Source organism: Rhodofomes roseus (genome assembly GCF_022264815.1).
Source record: "Rhodofomes roseus strain CIRM-BRFM 1785 chromosome Unknown C8Q71scaffold_29, whole genome shotgun sequence".
In the NCBI taxonomy this organism is placed as follows: Eukaryota; Fungi; Basidiomycota; class Agaricomycetes; order Polyporales; family Fomitopsidaceae; genus Rhodofomes; species Rhodofomes roseus.
In genome coordinates, this window is record NW_025952985.1 from 392,644 (window position 1) to 414,194 (window position 21,551).

A 21,551-nucleotide genomic window follows, 5' to 3' on the forward strand; every position below is an offset into this window, starting at 1 on the left:
CGGTGTGAAGAATATAATGAGTTCGATAGCGTACCGATAAGCATCCCCGCGGCAACTCATTGGGGAGGGCGTCAAGTGGCCCTAGCCTTCAACTCTATCTTCTCGCGCAATAGTTCCCAGAAATCTGAATCATAGTCCTTGTGATACGGAAACCGTACGTGCGTTTTGGGACGCCTATCGGCGCGAAGGTTCGGGAATAGCTTCACGAGGTCACGAGCAAAGCACCGTTCGCACTCCACGTCTACAATGGCGAGAAGGAGGACTTTGAGACGATTGTGAGGACGAGGGGCAGTGAGGTTGAGATATTCAGCATTCGGGTCGACGATGCAGGGGATTACGAGTTGCTCTAGGTTCGGACAGTGTTCCGCGAAATGGAGGAGCGCGCGCTGCGAGGGTCTGAAGGTGCCCAGAGAACGGCGGCTCTCGTGCTCCTTCCCCTGATCGACGCGAAGCAGAAATGCGGTCAATCGCGGCCAGGCTTGAGATATTAAAAGCGCGTCGTCATCCGACCAATCAAATATTCCCAGACGTGCCTCGACATTGAACTCTTCCAGGTTATGCAGCTCGAGGACGGGCTGGATCACCTCCACGAGGGTAGTACCGGGGCCGGGGAAGGCGAAGGGGAAACGGAGGCGGAGAATACGGACTGTGGACGGCCATGATTGCGCGGGAGATCGTCTGGCCCACGCGCCGTAGATTGTTGCGGCATTTATGTCCTGGGCGTCGAAACACAATGAGAGTTTACGGAGGGATGGGAGTGAAACAAACTGTATGAAGTTTGCGATCATATCGTCGGGAGCAGTCAACTCCAGCGCCTCCAGCGCGGCGAGCGCTCGTCTCTGGCCAGCGACTGCGTCGACTTGCGAGACCTCGAGACGCAGGCTTTCGAGCGAGGGTAAGGTCGCGAGGGCGTCGAAGAAGCGGGATGTGACTTCGAGCTGACTCGCTAAGATCTTGAGCTGGCGGAGTTGAGTGCATCGAGCAATGGTCAACAAAGCATCCTCGTGCGCGCGAGCCAACCGTAGCTCCTGCACGACTCGTTGATACAGCGCGAGCGTGCGTAAGCCAGGAGCCAGGGCCGCTACCGCGGCCAAGACCGTCGCTAGGCCGTGACTTCGTCCCTCGCTCGGTGGGAGGTAGTGCAGTGTGAAGTGTTGGATGGATGGACCAATCACGGAGAACGGTGGTGGATCGACGAGTAAGCCGATATCTGTTGGACACCACACTAGCCTCTGCAGGCGAGGCAACAATGGTTCACCTCCAGTTGACAATATGAGAAGTTGCTGCAGTGCGGGCTCGACCCGCCTGTATCGACGCCTTCCTTTGAAACCGCAATCGAGCCGAATGTTGTCCACGTGGTCTATTGCATGGACGTAACCAGCGTAATGCTGAACGCGCTGCCATTCCTTTGAGTCAAATGCCCTTTTGAGGAACTTGACAGAAGTCACCGATCCCAGTGAGTACTACAGCGTCACTATACGCCGAGGTCACACTCACGATCTGTGCAACCCCAGCAGGGTGTCCGACCCTTTCCTCCCCGACGCAGGGAAGCAGACGCAGCAGCGGATCGACTCCAGGGAGCACCCTCCAAAGCACGCGCAGCGCCGGGTCGACGAAGGCCTTGGATACTTGGGCGAAGTGCGCTAGATCTCGACGGCACTTTCCTCTATGCAACGTTTTATGATGCTCTATCGCAAATTGCTCGGAGATCGCGCACACGATTTCGACGATCTGGAGTGCATTCGCGGCGGACATGACGGGAGGCAGCGTCGGGATATGCAGGGCTATCGATGCTGGTGGGATGAAAGCGAGCGAGAGGCCGGCGCGCGTGCCAGAGAAGGCCCACATATATCCGCCGGATGTCAGGGAGAAGTATAGGGACTGCTCGAATTAGACCACATTCTATTGGATGAGAGTTTGTACGAGATGGGGAACTATCATATCGGTAACAGTCAGTGGAGCTACTCATTGTATATGGCGGACGTACCGTGGACCTTGGCCATCTGCATCATGTGCCAGTGTAACCGTGAGTATGGCACTGTACGCAAACGACAGTGAGCGTCGCCTCGATAAATCACAATAAGAGATATTATCGAACGTCTTACGAGGGAGCACTCTGAGCAGACACACAAGTTGCGATGGGCCCTGGGCCCTGAGACTGGTCACGACTCACTGCAGACAGAGCATCGAGGTAATAACTAAGTTAACACGATCAGTGCGAAGGCACCGTGGGTCTTGATATTGGAAAATGAACAGTCTGAAAAATGACATCAAAGCAAGAGAACGAACACAGAGTTTAGAGCATGTGTACAGTACTACATGCGGTCAGTCAGAACTCTGATGATGTTTCATCGACGTAGGAAGAGAGTCTGGAATTTCACGAACGCCTTGTCCGAACAAAGACAAAGTAAGTAAGGAAGCAAAGACTCGCGATCGATCTTTTATCCGTCGCATGCGGAGGTCACTTGGCCTTCGACGCAGGGTCTCTCTGACCAGTCCCGGAGGACATCCCGACGCCGGCGAGAAAGGACATCCGCATGGATGCGCCGGCGTACACAAAACCAACACTGCCCCATTCCATCGCCGACCATCGTGGGAGGTTCAAGAATACGTCGACAAACCCCTTCTCCCGCGCAAGCGGGATCATCGTCGCGAGGTGCCCGAAGTCTGCGATGAGCAGGCCAGCGAGGAGGCGGCACCAGACTCGGCGGTCAGAGGTGCTAGAGAGGACGAAGTGCTCGTTGAGAGCGAAGAGAAGGTAGAGATTGGCGAGTTGGAAGAGAGAGATGAGGGTCGGCGTCGGCGGAGGGGAGGAGGCGACGGACGTGGGAGTGGGCGCGAGATAGGCGAGGTAGTCGGCTGGCTGAATGGCGGCGAAGTATGCGCCGACGAGCGCAGAGACGGGCTCGATGTAGAGGAAGAAGAGGCGGTAGACGAGCGGTATGTGCGCTGCAGTGGCCATGGCTGTCGGCTCGAGGTCGTCGAATCGACGTCGAGGAGCAGCAGTGAGTCGATCGACAGTCGTTGGTATGGGCGCTTGTCTGGCCAATTCGACGGACCGGGTGGGCCGGGAAAGGCAAGTGAGGAGCCATTTTCGGAAGTGTCCGTTCGTCAATGATCGTTGTTGTGACCGCCGCCACCGCCACAATCAATCCAGGGCCGCGTGCGGGGGAGGCGCTGGCGGAAAGGGGAAAGTGAAGGACTTGTGAAGGACGGTCGGGGTTGGCTAGGAGCAGCCTGCATCGACGACGCCCATCACCGCTGCATCCTTCACACGTCACTTTGCAACACATGTAGCGGCCCAATAGCATCCACAAGCGTATTCAGGTAAATATCATTCAGGGCTCAACATACGGCAGTCTTTGTCTAGTCCTTTCCCTCCGCGGCCGGCCGTCGTTCCTGCTTATATGTCGCTCTGACATCTTCGCCCTCGAGGCTCCTCTTTTCTTCCAGCGCGCTGTCTCAGGTCAGTCCCCACTCCTCCCGCTTCTGCCTCGCGTGTCTGAAACCCGTCCTAGACGATGCTCGCCGAACGCTCCCTTCGTCCGCTCCCTCTTTCGCCGGCCCAGTCCCGCCCACCGTCTCCGCGAGACCTACTTCCTCTCTCGGCCAGTCGCGCGACCCCTTCGCGTCCGCTTCCGCTCCCTGCCCCGCTCACTCGTTCACAGTCTTCTGCTAGTCTTAACAAGTGTCGCCCGCTTCCCGTACCTCCAGGCGAAGTAGACGCGCTCGCGCCCTTACGCAGGCTCTCCGTGACAGACGCGTCCAACTCCCGTACTCCACCGACTCGACCGACATTAAATACTAATGCAAGCCCGACGAGGCCCGCTGTCCGTCCGCTGCCCACACCCATCAGCCCCAATGCGGACTCTACCGCGCCACTATCAGGCAGTGCATTTGCGCCGACGTCTTGGCGGCAGGCTTCAGACGCCACCCGCGGTCGATCAAGCACGAGTGCATCTGCACCTGGACCGCTGCTGGATGACTTCGAATGCTTCGGTATTCGCCCTACAGACGTTGGCGCGTCCTCCTCGCCCGGACACGTCGCGAAGGCGAAGAGTGAGGATCTGCACAGGGATGACCGAGACCGCCCCCAGCGCCGCCTCTCTCAGAAAGCCGCTCTCGCGATTATTGCGCGGGATAGGGTTGAGCAGGAGGAGGCATGGCGAGCCTTGCTGGCGAAGAAGGGCAACCAACACGGTAGACTCTGACATGGGAGTCGGACGTGGAGGTGAGCATACTTCTTGCCTCTCCTCATGATCGGTCACAAACAATCTGCAGGCGATCCGTCTATCGCATTGAGATGGCTCCAAGCAATCATCCGCGGTTAATGTGCACCGACGCTCGCACTGAGAGTGAATACCGCTAGTCTCCGGGGCCGGAGAGCGTAATTGACGACACATGCGCCGCGCGTCTGCCCCAGGACGTTTCGAGAATGGTGTAAAGGGAAGCCGCAAGATCTATACAACGGGCGTAGGGCTTGGGGACTAACGCCGCAGACGAGAGACGCGCACGAAGATTGGGTAACCCCGAGGACGTTGGCCTTGAACCAGCCTCTGACCCTGCAAGGCAGGACACTCGATCCAGACTGACATTGTGACCGGCGCCTCGGACGGCGGGTCATCCCTGTGATCGGTGCGTTCCCCTGTAGCATGCCTAGAATACGACTCCAACAGTTAGACTTACGTTGCAGGGTATCGCAAGTTGGTCGGGATTGAGCGCCGTCTTTGGGATGCCCCGGCGGCGGATACTCTTAGATGCTAGGACGTATAGGAGCTGGCCTCGTTGTGTTGCGTGGCCCGTGGGCGCGTGAGCCCTGCGATGTAAATCCGATGGGGAGTGGAAGTTCAGCAGTCAATTCACCGCATATGTATCATACCAGTGCGTAATACGTCATTCAAGTGGTGCATCTTATTGCCCACTCTGCTTCAAGTTGTGTGGTATGACTGTCACGGTCGCTAATTAATGCGACTCTTGACTCGCGAATGGCGGCGATTGATCAGCTGGCACCGTCCGACAGTGTGGGACACTCAGCGTGGTTTGTTCAAGTTGCTCTGCGAGAATCGCGGTCTCGTGATCGTGTATGCTCAACGGCGTGTAGAATTCACTCCGTTCCCCATTAGCGCTGTATCGATGTGAGGAGGCCTATCTCCATCGTAGTCCTCAGTCGCCGCTCGTCATGTCCGTCGCCGCTGCCCTCCAAACCACCGATATACTTTTCGCGATATTCGAGACTTTTGCTGCAGAGCACTACGGCAGAAGCCAGAGGAAGCGGCGTCGTCGAGACCTGGCGCGCCTCGCCAGAGTATGCCAGATGTTCGCGGAGCCCGCGCTCTGCATATTGTGGCGACTACTCCCTGGTGTCGGGCCCCTCCTGCGCCTGCTCTCCTGCATTGAGATGGTCAAGGACGACATGTACACGGAATTTGTGAGTGTATTCGTAGTCCGGTGTAGCATCATAATCGTTGTTGACTTTGGATCATCGCTCAGGTCCTCGCAACGACTGTTGTTCAAGATTGGGAGCGATTTGAGCATTATGCTCGTCACGTCCAGATCATAGACCATAATGATCATATCCGACCTGACTGTGGACCGGGGCCACGGATAATGGAGTGCGTTGAGCCTGTTCTGCAGCAATTCCTCGCTCTATCGAGTGAAGGCAAACTGCTGTTACCTCGCCTACAGAGGCTAGCATGGGGGGTGACAGCCCATGGAATCCTCGACACCCCGCCGCTCTTCTTGATCCGGAGTCCGTCCCTCCAACAGTTGGTGCTGCGCTACAATCCGCCGAGCACGGGACGCAGTCGCAGTCTAGAGAACGTCTTGACTGTGATATCGTCTCTGCTTCCCGGCCTGCACACGCTTTCGCTATACGAGGAGCCTGTGTGGCCGGCTGTACCAGATATATATGAGGAAGCATACACACGCGCTCTGTTGACCATTTCAAACTGCACACATCTCCGCCAGCTCAAAATCACAGCACCTTAGCTCACACTCGATTTCCGTTTCTTCGACATCATCTCCAATTACCGCTGCTCTCGAAGTTGCGTATCCAATTCTCGCGCATCGACGGAGTCATTCCCGCCAATACAAGATGGATATTTGCTGCGCTGGAGACACTGGAGTTGACTTCCTTCGGAGAGACTCTAGCCGTCATTTTCCAATTTGCTTCGTTCCCATGCGTTCGCAAGCTCTCGTCGACCTTCAGGGACGCATTCGATGGTGGTATCATCTGGGCCAACCGGCTTCCCATCAATTCGTTCTCTTCACCAATCCGCATCCTACGCATCTGGTACCGTTACCCTAACTCGGAATCACTGCACAGGACGCTCCCACTCGTTTCGGCACTTAGGCCTTTCTTCAATGTCCATACCTTGGAAGAGGTGGCTGTATGTGCGGACAGGGGCTGTATCGAGCTTGAATGGTCTGATGACGACGCTCAAGCCATAAGTCAGCATTGGCCCAGACTCACTGCATTCTTGGTCGACTCTCCTCAAGTTCCGTTCCAGTTAAATTCCACACCCTCGTCACGGGCTCTTATGCATTTCGCGAGTAACTGGCCGGACTTACGCCAACTCGTTATACCTGTTATCGCCGACTCCGAACATGTCGACCACTCTGATCTCCCTACCCCGCACCCCCATATTCACCTCGAAGTCCTCCATCTCCCTTGGGCGAGAGTCAAATGCTTTGCATGTTTTGCTCGCTACCCACGCAAGCTGTTTCCCAACATTCGTGTCGACTCCAAACACCTCATTCGATTTCCATACAACAAATACTATAGAAGGCGCCTTGGGAGAGCGCTGTTGCGTGATTGAAGTCGTGAATGACGGTGGAGGAGACAGAGCATGCCTGGGTTCTAGTGCTCACTCATGAAACCAGTCCCAAGGTGTGTTGTGAACAGCCATTGACGTGGTAGTTCAACTGTGATTTGTACCAGTGTACGTGTAGTTAAGATTCTGAGCTAGGCTGTGATGAGCACTGGCATAGATGTACGAGTCACTCCGAGTATCGGTTAGTCTGGGTTGCTACGCTGAACGTATGAACGATAGTTCAGAGTTAGCAAGCAACAGTACAGTTCAGAACCATGCAGCCTATGAAGACGTGGTGTCCAGCCTTGAAAAGCATTGTGTAGAGAGGCCCGAATGCGTGCGCTTCCACTTCGAGTAGCGCGGCGGCGTCAACGCGAGTGTGGCTATTTCAAGCTCCGCGTAATGAGCGCGTCGCGCGAGAAATAGTAGGCATCCTTGTCTCTTCCTATCATAATCCTTCAACAAGTCAGACCCCCTCCTGCGATCTACACAACAAAATGGTATGTTGCGCATCAGCAGAGGATACATATCTAAATCTTTCTTCGGACGACTAGACACCTCGCGGCGGCAAGCGACGTCGCTCAGCGACTCCCCCGCCGGGTTCGTCGCCCCCAGCAGCGCGACCTGCACACGCGCGACGCGACTCCGAATCATCTTTACCACCTTCGTCACCTCCACCTCCCTTCTCCGACACAGATGAGAGCCTTGATGAGCGTGATGCCGTCCGAGATGTTGACGACGACGCGGAAGAGGAGGACGGTGAAGACCTGTTTGGGGAGCAGCTGGAGAAGTGAGTGGCGTTGCTGAAACTACGCTTAACTTTTTCTCACACAGCCCAGCGACTACGCGGATAACCTCCCTCTAGACCGCTACTCGGACACAGGGCTGAATGACGAGGACGTCGAGGAGATGAGCCTCGCACAGCGACGCGCCGCTGAAGCGCAGATGGCCGCCAGGGATCGCCGTGAACAGGGTGGCCGCAGAGGCCAGCGTGCCGCGCGGCGGAGTCTCATGCCTAACTTTTTGCAGAGCGACGATGATATGGACGACATGGACGGCCACGGGCTCCTCGCAGGGACGAAGAGGCGTACGCGGCGGCAGTACGATGAACGAAAGGACATGGACGACCTGGAGGGCGCGGAGGATGTAAGTCATACTTTCCTTGGCAGTATGGTGACTCCCTGACAAATGGTGCAGGAGATCCCGCTCGAACAGCTGAGCGATATCAAGGCGAAGTCTATCGTCGAATGGATTGCGAACGAGCGCGTCCGCAGATCTATCATCCGTCATTTCCGCCAATTTCTGATGACCTACGTTGACGACCACGGTGCCTCAGTGTATGGCCAGCGGATCCGTAACCTTGGAGAAAGTGAGTGAACCTCTCCTCTTTCCCGCTTCGGTGCTGACAATTATGCGCTCAAGACAACTCGGAGTCTCTTGAGGTCTCCTACCTGCACCTTGCCTTCTCAAAGCCAATCCTCGCTTACTTCCTCACGAATTCGCCCAGCCCGATGCTCGCCATCTTCGATGAAGTAGCGCTCAATGCCATCCTTGTGTACTATCCGTCGTACGAACGGATCCACTCCGAGGTACACGTGCGCATCACGGATCTCCCACTCAGCTCGTCACTGCGAGATCTGCGTCGGTCGCACCTGAACACGCTCGTGCGTGTAACGGGTGTGGTGACGAGGCGGACGGGTGTCTTCCCTCAGCTGAAATATGTCAAGTTCGACTGCAGGAAGTGCGGCGCAGTCCTTGGCCCGTTCTACCAGGACGCGACAAAGGAAGTCAAAATTAGTTATTGTCCGAACTGTGAGGGCAAGGGTCCGTTCTCAGTCAACTCGGAGCAGGTGAGTGTCCTGGCGCGTGATACTGTGCAATTATGCCTAATGTCGCTGCAGACTGTGTACCGAAACTATCAGAAGATGACCCTACAGGAGTCACCGGGGTCCGTCCCTCCTGGTCGGCTGCCGAGGCACCGTGAGGTCATCCTTCTGTGGGACTTGATCGACATGGCGAAGCCGGGAGAGGAGATTGTAAGTAATACTCATGCTGTTGATTGTGTCGTGGTCTGAAGGCCATGCAGGAAGTGACTGGTATATATCGCAACAACTTCGACGCATCTCTCAACTCGAAGAATGGCTTCCCTGTCTTCTCCACAGTCCTCGAGGCCAATCACATCAACAAAAAAGAAGACCAGTTTGCTGCATTCCGCCTGACGGAGGAGGATGAGAAGGAGATCCGTACACTCGCAAAGGACGATCGCATCCGGAAGCGTATCGTCAAGTCCATTGCACCGTCGATATACGGGCACGAAGACATCAAGACAGCGCTTGCGCTCTCGCTATTCGGTGGTGTGCCGAAGGACATCAACCGCAAGCACCGGATCCGAGGTGACATCAACGTGCTGCTGCTGGGTGACCCAGGTACAGCGAAGTCGCAGTTCCTGAAGTACGTTGAGAAGACGGCGCACCGGTCGGTGTTCGCGACCGGGCAGGGCGCGTCCGCGGTGGGTCTGACGGCGAGCGTGCGCAAGGACCCGGTAACGCGCGAGTGGACGCTCGAGGGCGGCGCACTCGTCCTCGCGGACAAGGGGACATGCCTCATCGACGAGTTCGACAAGATGAACGACGCGGACCGGACGTCGATCCACGAGGCGATGGAGCAGCAGAGCATCTCAATCTCGAAGGCGGGGATCGTGACGACGCTGCAGGCGCGCTGCGCGATCATTGCGGCGGCCAACCCGATTCGGGGCCGGTACAATCCGACCATTCCGTTCCAGCAGAACGTCGAGCTCACGGAGCCGATCCTGTCCCGGTTCGATGTCTTGTGTGTGGTGAAGGACACGGTGGATCCGGTGCAGGACGAGCTCCTGGCCCGCTTCGTCGTGGGCAGCCATCTGCGAAGCCACCCTAAATTCGATGTGGAGAAGGATGAGATCGAAGTTGGTACGACTTTGGATGCGGACGTAAGTGTTCTCTCATGCAATGCTTCGCGGATGGATCTCATTGCCGTTACAGGTCATTCCCCAGGACCTTTTGCGCAAGTACATTATGTACGCCCGCGAGAAGATCCGGCCGAAGTTGTATGACCTTGACCAGGAGAAGCTGGCACGCCTCTTCTCCGACCTCAGGCGCGAGTCACTGGCCACGGGTTCGTTCCCGATCACGGTCCGCCACCTGGAGAGCATGATTCGGATGGCGGAGGCGAGTGCGAAGATGGCGCTGCGGGAGTATGTACGGGCGGACGACATTGACCTCGCGATCTCCGTGACCGTCGGTAGCTTCGTGAACGCGCAGAAAATGTCCATCAAGAGGACCTTGGAACGGGTACGAAGCATGTTCCTGGCATGGTCTCCTTGTGTTCTCACTGTTACTTGCAGGGTTTCCGCAAATACCTCACACAGGCGCGCGATCACGAGGAGCTGCTTGCCTTCTTGCTTGGGCAGATCGTGAAGGAGAAGGCGCGATTCTACCAGCTCCAGCGCCATCAGCAGCCCGATGTCATCTCTATCAAGGCCTCTGAGCTGGACGAGCGGGTGAGTGCGCTGCTGGATGACTGTGTGGTATTCCTGACGAGCCCATGCAGGCCAAGGAGCATGATATCTTTGACACCACGCCCTTCCTGCGGTCAAGGTTGTTTGCTGCGAATGGTTACAAGCTGAAGGACGATACGATTGAGAAGAGCTTCACGCAGGGCGCGTGAGCATCTTGGGCAATCATCATTGGTGTGTTATATTGTCACTGTACTATTGGTTCTAATCGAGAATGCTGTTTTGTAACTGTCTCTCTGCTGTGAGGTGTTTGTACTGATGGGTTGCACGAATTAACATCCACTGTACACCTATGTTGGCAGATCTAGCGTGCCTGCCTCACTGTCAACGGTTCGATATCGCGGGGCAACCTACCTTGTGACCACTGGCAAGCTATCAGTGCCGTCTTGAAACACGGACCTGCCCCACGCGTATGAACATGTTTTGCACCAACCCGGGTGTATTGTTCGCCAGTGAGCCTTGGCTGTCTCTTCCGTGACTCGAGAGTGCAATACGCGATACTGAGCAGCGATGAGCCACATGTCTCTTGTTTGATCACTGGCATCGAAAGCAGCGTTTATCGAGGATATCGGTATCCGAACACATACGAGTGAGCGCGTGAGCAGTCGGGCTCCGCTAGCGCTGTCAATGTGAGCCCACTATGCCAGATATGACGACCTGAGCATTGTAGGTCATGTCGCGCGCCACGCTGTTTGTGCGTTCCGAGCGGCGGGCATGAAACCTCACGCGCTTAGAGGTACTTAGTACAATTGAGAAGGACGTCCCTTGGAAGGACCCGGCCCAAACCCGGCCTTCGGACATGAGCGTGTCCAAGTCTGGCTGAGATTGCACGTAGCTCCTCGAAACAGCTCAGCGATTGTAGTAACCTCGTCGACACTGGTCGTCCTTGTCTGATGTTGAGTCGGCAGGCGTTGGCGACTCCGAGACGAGACGAGAGCCCGGCGGACGAGGACGCGATTGTGGCGGAAGGCGGACACGCGTTTCAGGCGTGTTGGATGACATCAGCCGCATCCTGGCACCGCGCTGCCGCTAAAACCTGCGACTGGCCGGGGGAGGAGGGCGTCGAGTGCATCGTGCTCTGATACCGACCACCACCGCCGCCTCCCGCCCCGCCGTCGTCGTCGTCGGGCCCGTCTCAGTCTGCACGTCGCCGGCAGGATCGTCTCGCTTAGCCCGCAAGGTTTGATCGCGCCCTCGCTTGCGTGCCCGGCACAAGTGTTGAATTTTCTCCGCGCCGATCGTCCTGCCCACAAACGGATAAGAACAGAGCCACTGTTGCCTCCGCCGCGCACGACTCCTTCACGACTTTCTCTGCCTCCTCTCACGACCGCGCCCGACGTCGAGCCCTTCGACGACGGCGGCAACGATGAACATCCCTACCTCCGCGGCGACCTCGCCGCTGTTCGTCCTGCGCATAGTATCACCAGCTCTCGTGCTCTTGTCTGCGCTGTCCATCGTCTTCACCCGTCCGTCGCCTCCCCAGTCTCCGTCACCCATCACTTCGGTAGTCATCGCCAGCCGTACGCCTCGTCGAGCGACCATCCTCGCCCTTCTATCACTGTCTGGTCTTACCTTCTTCCTTGACGGCCTTACCTTTGTCGTCTATGCTGTGCTGCGCAAGGTGTGGCCCGCATACACGGGCATTGAAGTCAATGCTATTCTTGGTTTGGTTGCGTTTTTCGGATTGGCCGCTCTTGGAGCATGGAAAGACGTCCAAGGCGTCGATGTCTGGTCATTGGGCAGGCTCAAGCTAAGCATCCTTGTGGCCGTTGTCTTGGATCTTGTGCAGGTCACTCTGCTCGGTCTGTCTCTTCACGGTGAGCTAGACATCACATACTTCCATTACTTCGGGGTTAATCGTGTGGCCATACAGGACCTCTTTCCATTGAATCCATCCTCCACTTCGTCTTCCCCGTCTTCCGTGTCCTGGTCCTTGCACCGCTGTTCTTCGCGCTTCTTCTCCCCCGCGTCGCTTATGTGCCTGTGCACAACGGCAACGAGCCATCGCGAAGCGAGACCAGCCTGCTTCTCCCTGCGGAGGAAGGCGCTGCGCCTTCCACCGGCCTCGCACCCGTCTCTGTTGAAAACGGCAAGTATGGCACGTTCCGCCCGACGGCGCGTTCGACGCTGCACGCGTCTGGCCCAACCACGCGTTCGCATACACCGGCACCATCGGTCGCGGTTCCGTCAAAGGGTAGGGATGCTAAGGAGGAGGTTGCGCTCGACCCCTCTTGGGGCGAGATCATCGCTCGCATCAGGCGCATCTCTCCCTATCTCTGGCCCTCAAAGAGCATTGCTCTCCAGACCCTTGCTGTACGTTCTATGTTATCGTGTTGTGTGCGTACTGAACGTTCCGTATACAGATGTTGTGTATCGTGGTTGTGATCGTGGGCCGTGTCGTGAACATCCTCGTGCCCTCGATCTTCGCCGAGCTCGTGCACATGTTCGAGGAGGGAGCATACACGGCCAAGATCTGGGTGTATCTCTTTGCGTATGTCGGCGTGCGCTTCCTGCAGGCCAGCGGTGGTTTGTCTGCCCTGCGCGAGACGCTCTGGGCCCCAGTCATGCAGTATTCGGATCGAGGTGTGTCTCAATGCACACTCGTGCGGAACAGTCATGCTGATCGCCTCGTTTCATTCTCAGAAATGTCGCAGCTTTCGTTTGAGCACTTGCTCAACCTGTCCTTCGCATTCCACCTCCGCCGCAAGACAGGCGAGATCCTGCGCATCCTCGACCGCGGTGCGGCCATCAACCGCGCCTTCGAACTGCTTCTCTTCAATGTCATCCCGACGTTCATCGATATTGCCATCGCACTCGTTGTGTTCTGCGTCTACTTTGAGTGGACGCTCACGCTGGTCGTCTTTCTCGTCAGTGCTGCTTACGGTATGTGCAGTGGTGTGATGTGACCTGTGCGGGTGCTGAGGGATGTTTCAGTTTCTGCGAGTGTTATCCTCACGAGGTGGCGGACCAGGCTGCGGAGGCAGATGGTTGACCGTGATGTGGTACGCATTCTTGTGGGCCTGGTTGGGAGGATCGTGCTGATATTGCTCTATAGATCACTCGTGGTATTCATACCGACTGTCTACTTAACTACGAAACCGTCAAGTACTTCTGCGGTGAGCAGCACGAGGCGGAGCGCTACCGTGATGCCATCCGGTCGTACCAGACTCTGGAGTACAAAGTCATCCGTGAGTCGCGTGCTGCTTGACTTTTGCCGCCCCTAACAGCCAAACCCAGTCTCCTTGAACCTGCTCAACCTTGTGCAGAACTTCATCATCGTACGTCGTTTACTCCATCCGACTCGTCAGAAAGCTGACAATACATTGTTTGCAGACTCTTGGTCTTCTCGTTGGTTCGATGATCGTTGCGCTGAGAGTAACTCGGGGACAATCTGAGCCCTACCAGTTTGTCTTCTTCATCACGTATCTGGCCCAGGTAAGCTGCGCTCTTGTGTCGCTGTCCGACATGGTGACTGAGTGTATGCGCAGCTGTACGGTCCCTTGAACATGCTCGGCACGATCTACCGGTCGATCAACCAGACGCTGGTTGACACTGAGAAGCTACTCAAGCTGCTCAGTGAGCCGACGGACGTGAATGACAAGCCGAACGCACCTGACTTGATTGTCACGAATGGCGAAATCGAGTTCGGTGAGTGCCCGGTGTCTTTCTGTGTACCGACGAACGACTAACTGATTTCGCACAGAAAACGTCAGCTTCTCGTACGACGGTCGCAGCGCCCTCAGCAACATCTCGTTCAAGGTTCCCAAGAATTCGTCTGTCGCACTCGTCGGCGAGTCCGGTGGTGGAAAGTCGACGGTGCTCCGTTTGCTCTACCGGTTCTATGACCTGAAGGCGGGCGACGGACGCATCTTGATCGACGGGCAGGACATTCGCGACGTGACCCAGCTGAGCTTGCGCAAGGCGATCGGTGTCGTCCCCCAGGATAGCGTCCTCTTCAATTCGAGCATCGCGTACAACATCGGGTACGGCAAGTTTGGCGCGACCCCAGAGGAGATCGAGGCTGCGGCCAAGGCTGCTCAGATGCACGACAGGATCACGAGCTTCCCTGATGGCTATGACACCAGGGTCGGCGAGAGGGGCGTCAGGCTGAGTGGAGGAGAAAAGCAGCGCGTGGCGATTGCGCGGACGCTCCTTAAAAACCCGCCCATCCTCTTGCTTGACGAGGCGACCAGGTGAGTGTGGCTCCGCGGCAATGTGGTTGTGGGATATTATCTCACGCTGTTGGCGTAGTGCGCTGGATACGGCTACCGAGAAGGACATCCAGAAGGCTCTGCAGCACCTCGCGGAGGGACGGTCGTCATTGGCGATTGCACACAGGCTTTCGGTACGTAATGCGATTTCTGAGAGTGATCTTGTAAAACTTACGACATGGCGCGTAATCCTCACAGACGATTGCGACCGCTGATCTGTGAGTGGCGCCCATTTACTGGGATGGTGTCGAGATAGTGGACTGATCATACCGCCCCAGGATCCTTGTGCTGAAAGATGGACAGATCGTTGAACAAGGGAACCACAGCGAACTGCTCGCGCTCAATGGCGTATTTGCAAAGATGTGGTCTGCCCAGGTGCAGGGTGCCGAGGACGTGCCGCAGAATGGTTCCCACCAGAAGGAGGCCGTGAGTGGGTACTCCGTCGAGGACCCTGCAACGAAGGAGGGCGCAGAGCCTACGGTTGAGCACTTCGTGGACTCGCCTGGCGCTGTGGATGCCGAGCTGACGCAGGTCGAGGCCGAGGGTGGGCACGAGGCCGACGAGGGTACTTCTGGGGACGATGTCGCGGATACTCCGGCGGTAGTGCCCGATGCGGACGCGACCGAGGCTCCATCGAGTACCGCACAGGACGAGGCTGGTGCAGAGGTCTCCGCGCCCAGTGCCGCTGAGCACTCGCAAGAGGCTACCACTACCACGGTGGGTGGGGAGGATCAGGCTTCTGTGGCCTTCCCCTTCACCACTGCGGATGGAGCGCGCCCCTCAGCTGATAACACGGCCCCTGTGGCCTTCCCGGGTTCCGATGCGGCTGCTCCTGTAACGTTCCCGGGTGGCGACGATGCCACGTCCCAAAAGGCTATGTCGATTCCTGACCGTGCGCAGACGCCTCAGCAGGCATCCGGCGTGACCTTCCAGGACGCCCAGTCGCTGCCCCACTCAGGGGCCACCAGCCCGGATCCGGAGGGGAAGCGCAGGAGAACGCTGTCAACGCAGGGCATCCAGCGGTTCGCGAGAAGGATGTCGACGTCGAAGCGGTCGGACTCCTTGTCGGGCGCACCTGGCAAGGCTGGCGGGTTCATGGCGGCGCTGCGACGCGAGGGCACGACTGGGTCCAAGGACGACAGCAGCTCCAAGGATGCGCGGGAGAGCCCGAGCGCGAGCGTGTCGAGCGACATTGGACACCGTGACACGAAGAAGCTCAGCAAGAAGGACAAGAAGAAAGATAAGAGAAAGAGTATGAGCGGAGGTGTTTGAGTTTAGGTTGTGCGCGTCGAGCTGCCGTGTTCGCCGCGTCGACCTCCTCCCCCTCCCAGTGTTTCCTGGTTTTCCCCTCTGCATGCATCTCTGAATTTTTCACGACCGTCACGATACTGTATTAATGAACGTTCCCCATCTGTCATTATCCCACACCGAGCCCGTCCCGCATCTATCTGTCATTTCGCCTGCGGTCCTTTTGTGTTTAGGTGCCCTGTCAGCTGTTATATGCATCATCGCCGCCTGCCGTTAGCTTATCGGGTGGGACTAGGCCGCGTTTGCGCCCATTTCCCAGGCCGAGAATAGAGGAGCCAAGGCACCGCCTGCCAAATCGGGCGGTGGCGAGGACGTCAGAGGGTCTAGAGTCACGGGAAGCGCCGGAAAATTTGGGTTCGGCATCGGAGTCCGAAAATCCGTGGGGGTATATAATGGGGGGTGGAGGGCCTCTTGCCCCCCATCCCAACTCTCCTCCAGCCCTCGTCTGCTGTTCTGTGTCCGGGTTTCGGTTTCGTGCGATCTTGTGTCAAGGGTTCAACGGGTCCTCCATCTGTATTATAACAGAATCGCATCATGTCTGCAAAAGTTTACGTTGGGTCAGTTTTGTCGTGTTGTGCCCTGCGCGCCGCGCTCCTCCCGTAGGAGTGCGCGACTGATGATGTATTCTGTGTTATTGTAGCAACTTGAGCTGGAATACCACCGATGATTCGCTCCGTCAAGTCAGTGTGATTCTCGTTTGCGCGGCGTCCTTGTGGCGTCGCGTTCTGCTTGTTGACCGTGTCTGATATCCTCGTGTTCTGCGAATTGCGTTCTTAGGCCTTCTCCGCGTATGGAAACATCCTTGATGTACGCGATCGTTTGTCTCCTATCTCAGATCTAGTGACTGCATGGCGTCACCGCGATCGCAGTCGGTAGATGCTTCGGATGGTCGAGCTGATTGTGTCTTCATCTGTAGTCCATTGTGATGCGCGACCGCGAAACCGGTCGCTCCCGCGGCTTCGGCTTCGTCACCTACTCCTCCGGCATGGAGGCCCAGTCTGCCATCACCAACCTCAACGAGCAGGAGCTCGACGGCAGGCGCATCAAGGTGAACCTCGCTAATGCCCGCGGCAGCGGTGGCGGCGGCGGCGGCGGCGGAGGTAAGGGTCCCGTCGTATCTTCTTGATATTCGATCGTGACAATGCAACCTTGTTTAGGCTACAGCGGTGGTGGTGGTGGAGGCTACAGCGGCGGCGGAGGCTACAGTACGGGTCCCTGGTTTCTTGAGCTGATACTTCGTGCTCATCTATCGTCTTCTTCCAGGTGGCGGTGGTGGCTACAACCAGGGTGGGTTTGCCCAGAATTCGTACAGTGGCTATGAACAAGGTTACGACGCCCGCGGTCGTGGTCGTTGAGTTGTGCATTGCTGACTTTTATTGCTACAGGTGGTGGCTACGGCGGTGGCCAGCAAGGCGGCTACGGCGGCCAGCAGGGCGGCTATGGCGGCGGCGGCGGCTACCAGGGGGGTTACTAAATGCGTTGCGCTCGGTATGTCTGGCAGTCATGTGCTTCGTGGGTGGTATGTTGACCATGCGTTTTGTAGACGTCGCGTAGCTCGTGCTGCGTGTTTCGTCTTGTGCCTCCGTCGCTGATCCCTTTGCTTCTCGTGCGACGTGCATCCTTCATACTGTTCTTGCTTGACCCACTCGTCCACCGCATCTCAATCTCCGTCTCCCTCATTGTGTGGTAGCAGTCGTCGTTTTCGTCCTGGCTCGTCTCATGTTCCTGATACGTGGTCTCGGTTCTCACAATGCGGCCTGTATTTGTACGATTCCCCCTCCACGGGCGTTCTGTCAGTACGTATATCACTACCATCCTTCGTCCTCGTCCTATACGCTGTGGTTTCCCGCGACTCGTGTTGTGGGTGGGTGTGTCATCCTTACTGCTTTACTCGTGTATCAAATGTCACCAAACACGTCTTCTGCGTCACTCTTTGTTGTGTGACATCTCTGTGCTCTGAATCAAGCCCTAGGTAAGTGAGGTGGCAAACAATATGCAGTTGACTAGTCTCGACTTTCAGATGGCCTCAGCAGTGGTGGCTCTGGCACTGCCCTGTTCGCTGCTGTGTGTTCGACGACATCTTGTCGACATGCACGTTCGCTGAGGGTGGACTGGGTTGTTCGTCAGCAGAGCGTGCCGGTACGTTCCCATTGGTACCAATATTGCCATGTCCAGTCAGCTAGGTCCTGTTTCCTCTCTTGCATGTCGAACTCTGATGATCACCTGTAGGGGCTTTTTGTAACGCGTTCATGGCAAGCTTCGCGGATAGACCATCGTGACGACTCGGTGGCGATGCTCTGGTAGAAAGTGCGTAGGCGAGGACATCCTATCGGATCTACTCAGAACAAGCCCCTGGCTCTCTGTCTTCATCCACCTGACATCTCTCCACGAGATTTGTCCAACTATTCGGCCCTTCGCAGACACGAGTACGAGGACGACAAGACAGATGCCATCCAATCAGCTGTCGATCATTGCGAGACTTTCCTCCTCATCGACTAGCAGCTGACGAACCACGTACTACAGCAGGAGATCTGAGACCAGAAGTCACGGCGATCTGGAGACGCGTTTTCCTCCGAATCCGGCGGCACCGCGACCCTCCCCATCGCGCTCATTCTTCTGCACCGCTATCCCGGAGCTCGAGCCACCATAGGTAGGCAGGCCGCACTGCACCGTTCCTGCTTCCCTGAACCGCGCACTCAGGTAAGCTTCTGATGTTCCCCACTTCGTCTCACCTCGCCGAGGGCCTTTGCGTTGCGCAGACACGATGCGGTGGCGCAGGTAAATGCGTAGGCCCCTATTCGTGTGCGAGGGTCGATGAAGGAAGGACCGGCTGCTGGGGAGTCACGACCATGAGGCCCAAGTTGCACTGCACAATTGAGCAGAGATCGCGCTCGACGCTCGAAGAGCGTGTTCAAACGTTCAGGGTTCGAGAACTTGGCGTACATGGTAGTTGTCGAGAAGCTTATTATGGTCTCGCGGCTGGCAGCTCGCCATGCTCGAGCTCTAGACGTTATTGAGCAGCTCTCGATGAAAACTTCCGGGTCAAGGGAAGACATCCCATGTGGACCGAGAGGTGTTTTGATGCACCATCGCTTTCTGTTCCCGGATGAGCATAATATATCATGTAGGTTTATTGAATAGCGACAGCGAATGTTTGTTTGGGTAATTATACGAGCAAAGAATACAATATACACCCTCCAGTGAAAATCCCGTAGTCCGAGTTTGGCACGTATAAGAAATGCAGGAACAAGACTCTGGTGAGATGCACGACATAAGTTATAGCGGGCAGTGAATGACAATGAATGTGAGAATGCTACAATCAAAGGCTGATTGGAGAGAGAGAAAATCTAGGAATACAGCTGCGAAGGTTGAACTATCTATGGGTGTCTATGTGGGCAATCAAAAGAAAAACCCCGTTGCCAAAGTGCCGGACGTCAGGATCTCGCCTAACATGCGTGGGGTTGGGTCGTCAAAGTCTGATAGCGGTCCTCATCAGCAAATGAACACGAGTATAGGACCAGGACAGTCACTCGTGAGCCGCAGTTGAATACCATCCCGAGTCGGACATATCATTTCCAGGGCAGACCTAGTGACCAACACCGGCGTACTGCTTTTCTTCGACACGAATGCCTTCCATGCGACTTCCTGCTTCACCATGTCGTGCGCCCTGATTGCGAGCGCCGCCGCCAGCATGAGTCTCTGGTTGTAGCCATCCTCGTCGCCATCGCGGAACATACCCATGCCGTGACTGAGGAGCCCGCGCATCCCCATGCACTCCATGTCGTCCGGCGGCACGACTATCGCGTGATCGTGCGTCTCCGCCGGGTTCGACGGTGTAAGCGGGCGAGACGACGGAGCGGAATCCGTGGTCAGCGACGTTGTCGATACAGAACGATTGCTGGACAAGGACGCTGAACGGCTTGGCAGGTCCATTGAGCTGGAAGACGCAGTATCCGCTAGTGCAGGCGTCGGAAGGGGCCTCCGCGCGGGCTTCGGGCCCGATGGGTCGCCCTCAGGACGAGGAAGGGGGCGCAAGCGGGGAGAGTAGGAGCCGTCGGCGACGGAATGCGCGGATGAAGCAGACGGCAAGCGCGGGTGCGAGTTCCCTTGGTCGCGCCTCCGTGAGTCTGTGTCCGCGCTGTTTGGCCTTGGGGGCGTGGGCAGCGGGCGGAGCATTTTGGCATTTGGTTTGCGAGATGAACGCATCGATGATATGGTTGGGAGTGCATGAGGGCACGACACGGTCGTAAGAGTCGTTGGCAATTGAGGACGGGCCCCGGTTGGGTGCGTCGGGTGGGAGAGGACGGTGCACGAGGGCAACGGAGAAGTGGCACCCATAGTGAAAACGGTAGGATAGAGTGAAAAGTGCGTACGAGACAAATGATCGGGGAGAAGCGCACCTTGCCAGCATTCTATGGCGAGTGATTTAAACGGTTGAACGGCGAGGCATGGCCTGTTCAAGGGCACAACGCACAGGACCTGGAAACAATCCACAGATGCGATCTGGTGCACTCGATCTCCACTGTGCATACCTCCTAAGAGTTCTGTGACTGCTACGCGACCGCAGGGCCCATCTTCCGGGTCGCTCGATTCACCGAGCTCAGTTGCTTTGTGAGGAAGGTCTGACTTATGTTTGAGTTGGGATGTTGCGGCGGAGGCAATAGGGTCAAGCGTACAGCCGCCACGCTGTCCAATGGTTGATTAATATCGCTCAATGATGCGTGACTACTCCCACCTCTTCACAACCTGCCATATCCCTCGAGTATACTGCCTTGACCTCTTTTGACGAGTACGATTCTCGGCGACTCGGAAAGTACGAACCCACATCGTAACGACAGCAATGTCCTTGAGCTGCGCCCCTACTGAGTGCCCAGGTAAAGGTCGTTGTAGGCATCAGGATGGTCGACGCGACAAGGGCGATTAGCATCCGGAACGTTGTATTGTGGAACATGGCTCTTGTCTTAGTTGCTCATCGGGTCCAAGTCGGCGCGAGGTTTACTTGTCGGGTCTGTGTGGCCGTCAGGCACTTCTCACCGTATCAATGCTGCATTGAAAGTGTCGCAATTCAATTGACGTCGAGCATGACTATATGGTACTTACTCCGTGTTTGCAGAACCGCCGAACAGTGATGTACAGTCCAGCCGTGACATACGCCAGACTTCGCTGCCGGCGTTGTGGGGCATGTCTGAGACTTGGTCACGTTGTAGGGGCGCGTCGCAGAAGCAGCGTCGAGCGAGGCAACATTACGCACTGGTTGATCAATGTTGACATGACGCGTTACACATTCGAGCTCAATGGGGGGGGGGGGGACTCACCGCGAGCCATGTCTGCTATGCGATCAACGTTTTGGGGGCAGAACGCCTGAGACAGCAGCTTGAAATCGGACCCAGATATCCAGACTCTAGTACTTCCAGGCCCGCCCGCTTCCGTAGGAGTCGGGCGCACTGTTATTGTTGAACGCAGTATACTCGCACTTGGTTTCAAGAAGCAGTTTACAGTTGCCGGGGTTTGACACCCTCTGGGGTTGCTGTGCTGAAGTAGCTGTGCACAACCTGACTGTACATCAAATTGATCGAGGCTGGCCAAGGGTCTGAGTCTACTTCACTACCTTACGGTCAATCGGATGCGAATATTGGAGTTCATGTTGGTGGCGCACGCAGGCGGGAG

The 21,551-nt window shown here is 56.7% G+C and overlaps 7 protein-coding genes across 7 annotated transcripts; 4 read left to right on the forward strand and 3 right to left on the reverse strand.

Moving 5' to 3' along the window:
* Nucleotides 1-71: 71 nt before the first annotated feature.
* C8Q71DRAFT_862285 (uncharacterized protein) lies at nt 72-1,755 on the reverse strand (the record flags this gene model as incomplete). The annotated part of the gene is made up of 2 exons (XM_047928013.1): nt 72-1,433; nt 1,498-1,755. 2 exons carry the CDS (start codon nt 1,753-1,755, stop codon nt 72-74), a joined length of 1,620 nt encoding a protein of 539 aa, XP_047774104.1.
* Nucleotides 1,756-2,461: 706 nt separating this feature from the next.
* On the reverse strand, nt 2,462-2,962 carry C8Q71DRAFT_716359 (uncharacterized protein; the record flags this gene model as incomplete). Its single annotated transcript, XM_047921097.1, has 1 exon — nt 2,462-2,962. The coding sequence occupies one exon, from the start codon at nt 2,960-2,962 to the stop codon at nt 2,462-2,464; it is 501 nt and encodes a 166-aa protein (XP_047774105.1).
* A 332-nt stretch (nt 2,963-3,294) lies between these two features.
* On the forward strand, nt 3,295-4,294 carry C8Q71DRAFT_324218 (uncharacterized protein). Its single transcript, XM_047917824.1, has 3 exons — nt 3,295-3,466; nt 3,519-4,231; nt 4,282-4,294. The coding sequence occupies exon 2, from the start codon at nt 3,522-3,524 to the stop codon at nt 4,209-4,211; it is 690 nt and encodes a 229-aa protein (XP_047774106.1). The 5' UTR covers nt 3,295-3,466; nt 3,519-3,521; the 3' UTR covers nt 4,212-4,231; nt 4,282-4,294.
* A 2,962-nt stretch (nt 4,295-7,256) lies between these two features.
* On the forward strand, nt 7,257-10,658 carry C8Q71DRAFT_842383 (MCM-domain-containing protein). Its single transcript, XM_047926547.1, has 10 exons — nt 7,257-7,312; nt 7,367-7,602; nt 7,652-7,958; nt 8,010-8,181; nt 8,235-8,662; nt 8,714-8,848; nt 8,899-9,780; nt 9,833-10,141; nt 10,195-10,350; nt 10,401-10,658. Exons 1-10 carry the CDS (start codon nt 7,310-7,312, stop codon nt 10,515-10,517), a joined length of 2,745 nt encoding a protein of 914 aa, XP_047774107.1. The 5' UTR covers nt 7,257-7,309; the 3' UTR covers nt 10,518-10,658.
* Nucleotides 10,659-11,307: 649 nt separating this feature from the next.
* Nucleotides 11,308-16,310, forward strand: C8Q71DRAFT_784808 (uncharacterized protein). Its single transcript, XM_047925050.1, has 13 exons — nt 11,308-12,182; nt 12,239-12,678; nt 12,729-12,948; nt 13,009-13,248; nt 13,300-13,367; nt 13,421-13,553; nt 13,603-13,643; nt 13,699-13,800; nt 13,854-14,013; nt 14,069-14,558; nt 14,617-14,710; nt 14,775-14,794; nt 14,855-16,310. The coding sequence occupies exons 1-13, from the start codon at nt 11,732-11,734 to the stop codon at nt 15,846-15,848; spliced, it is 3,453 nt and encodes a 1,150-aa protein (XP_047774108.1). The 5' UTR covers nt 11,308-11,731; the 3' UTR covers nt 15,849-16,310.
* Nucleotides 16,311-17,813, forward strand: C8Q71DRAFT_784814 (RNA-binding domain-containing protein). Its single transcript, XM_047925051.1, has 8 exons — nt 16,311-16,441; nt 16,525-16,564; nt 16,662-16,691; nt 16,801-16,984; nt 17,042-17,089; nt 17,148-17,210; nt 17,270-17,372; nt 17,428-17,813. Exons 1-7 carry the CDS (start codon nt 16,419-16,421, stop codon nt 17,356-17,358), a joined length of 477 nt encoding a protein of 158 aa, XP_047774109.1. The 5' UTR covers nt 16,311-16,418; the 3' UTR covers nt 17,359-17,372; nt 17,428-17,813.
* Nucleotides 17,814-19,111: 1,298 nt separating this feature from the next.
* Nucleotides 19,112-21,222, reverse strand: C8Q71DRAFT_324619 (uncharacterized protein). Its single transcript, XM_047917825.1, has 5 exons — nt 21,200-21,222; nt 20,985-21,134; nt 20,620-20,928; nt 19,415-20,570; nt 19,112-19,360 (listed from the first exon to the last, which is right to left on the reverse strand). The coding sequence occupies exons 3-5, from the start codon at nt 20,833-20,835 to the stop codon at nt 19,284-19,286; spliced, it is 1,449 nt and encodes a 482-aa protein (XP_047774110.1). The 5' UTR covers nt 20,836-20,928; nt 20,985-21,134; nt 21,200-21,222; the 3' UTR covers nt 19,112-19,283.
* Nucleotides 21,223-21,551: the final 329 nt, after the last annotated feature.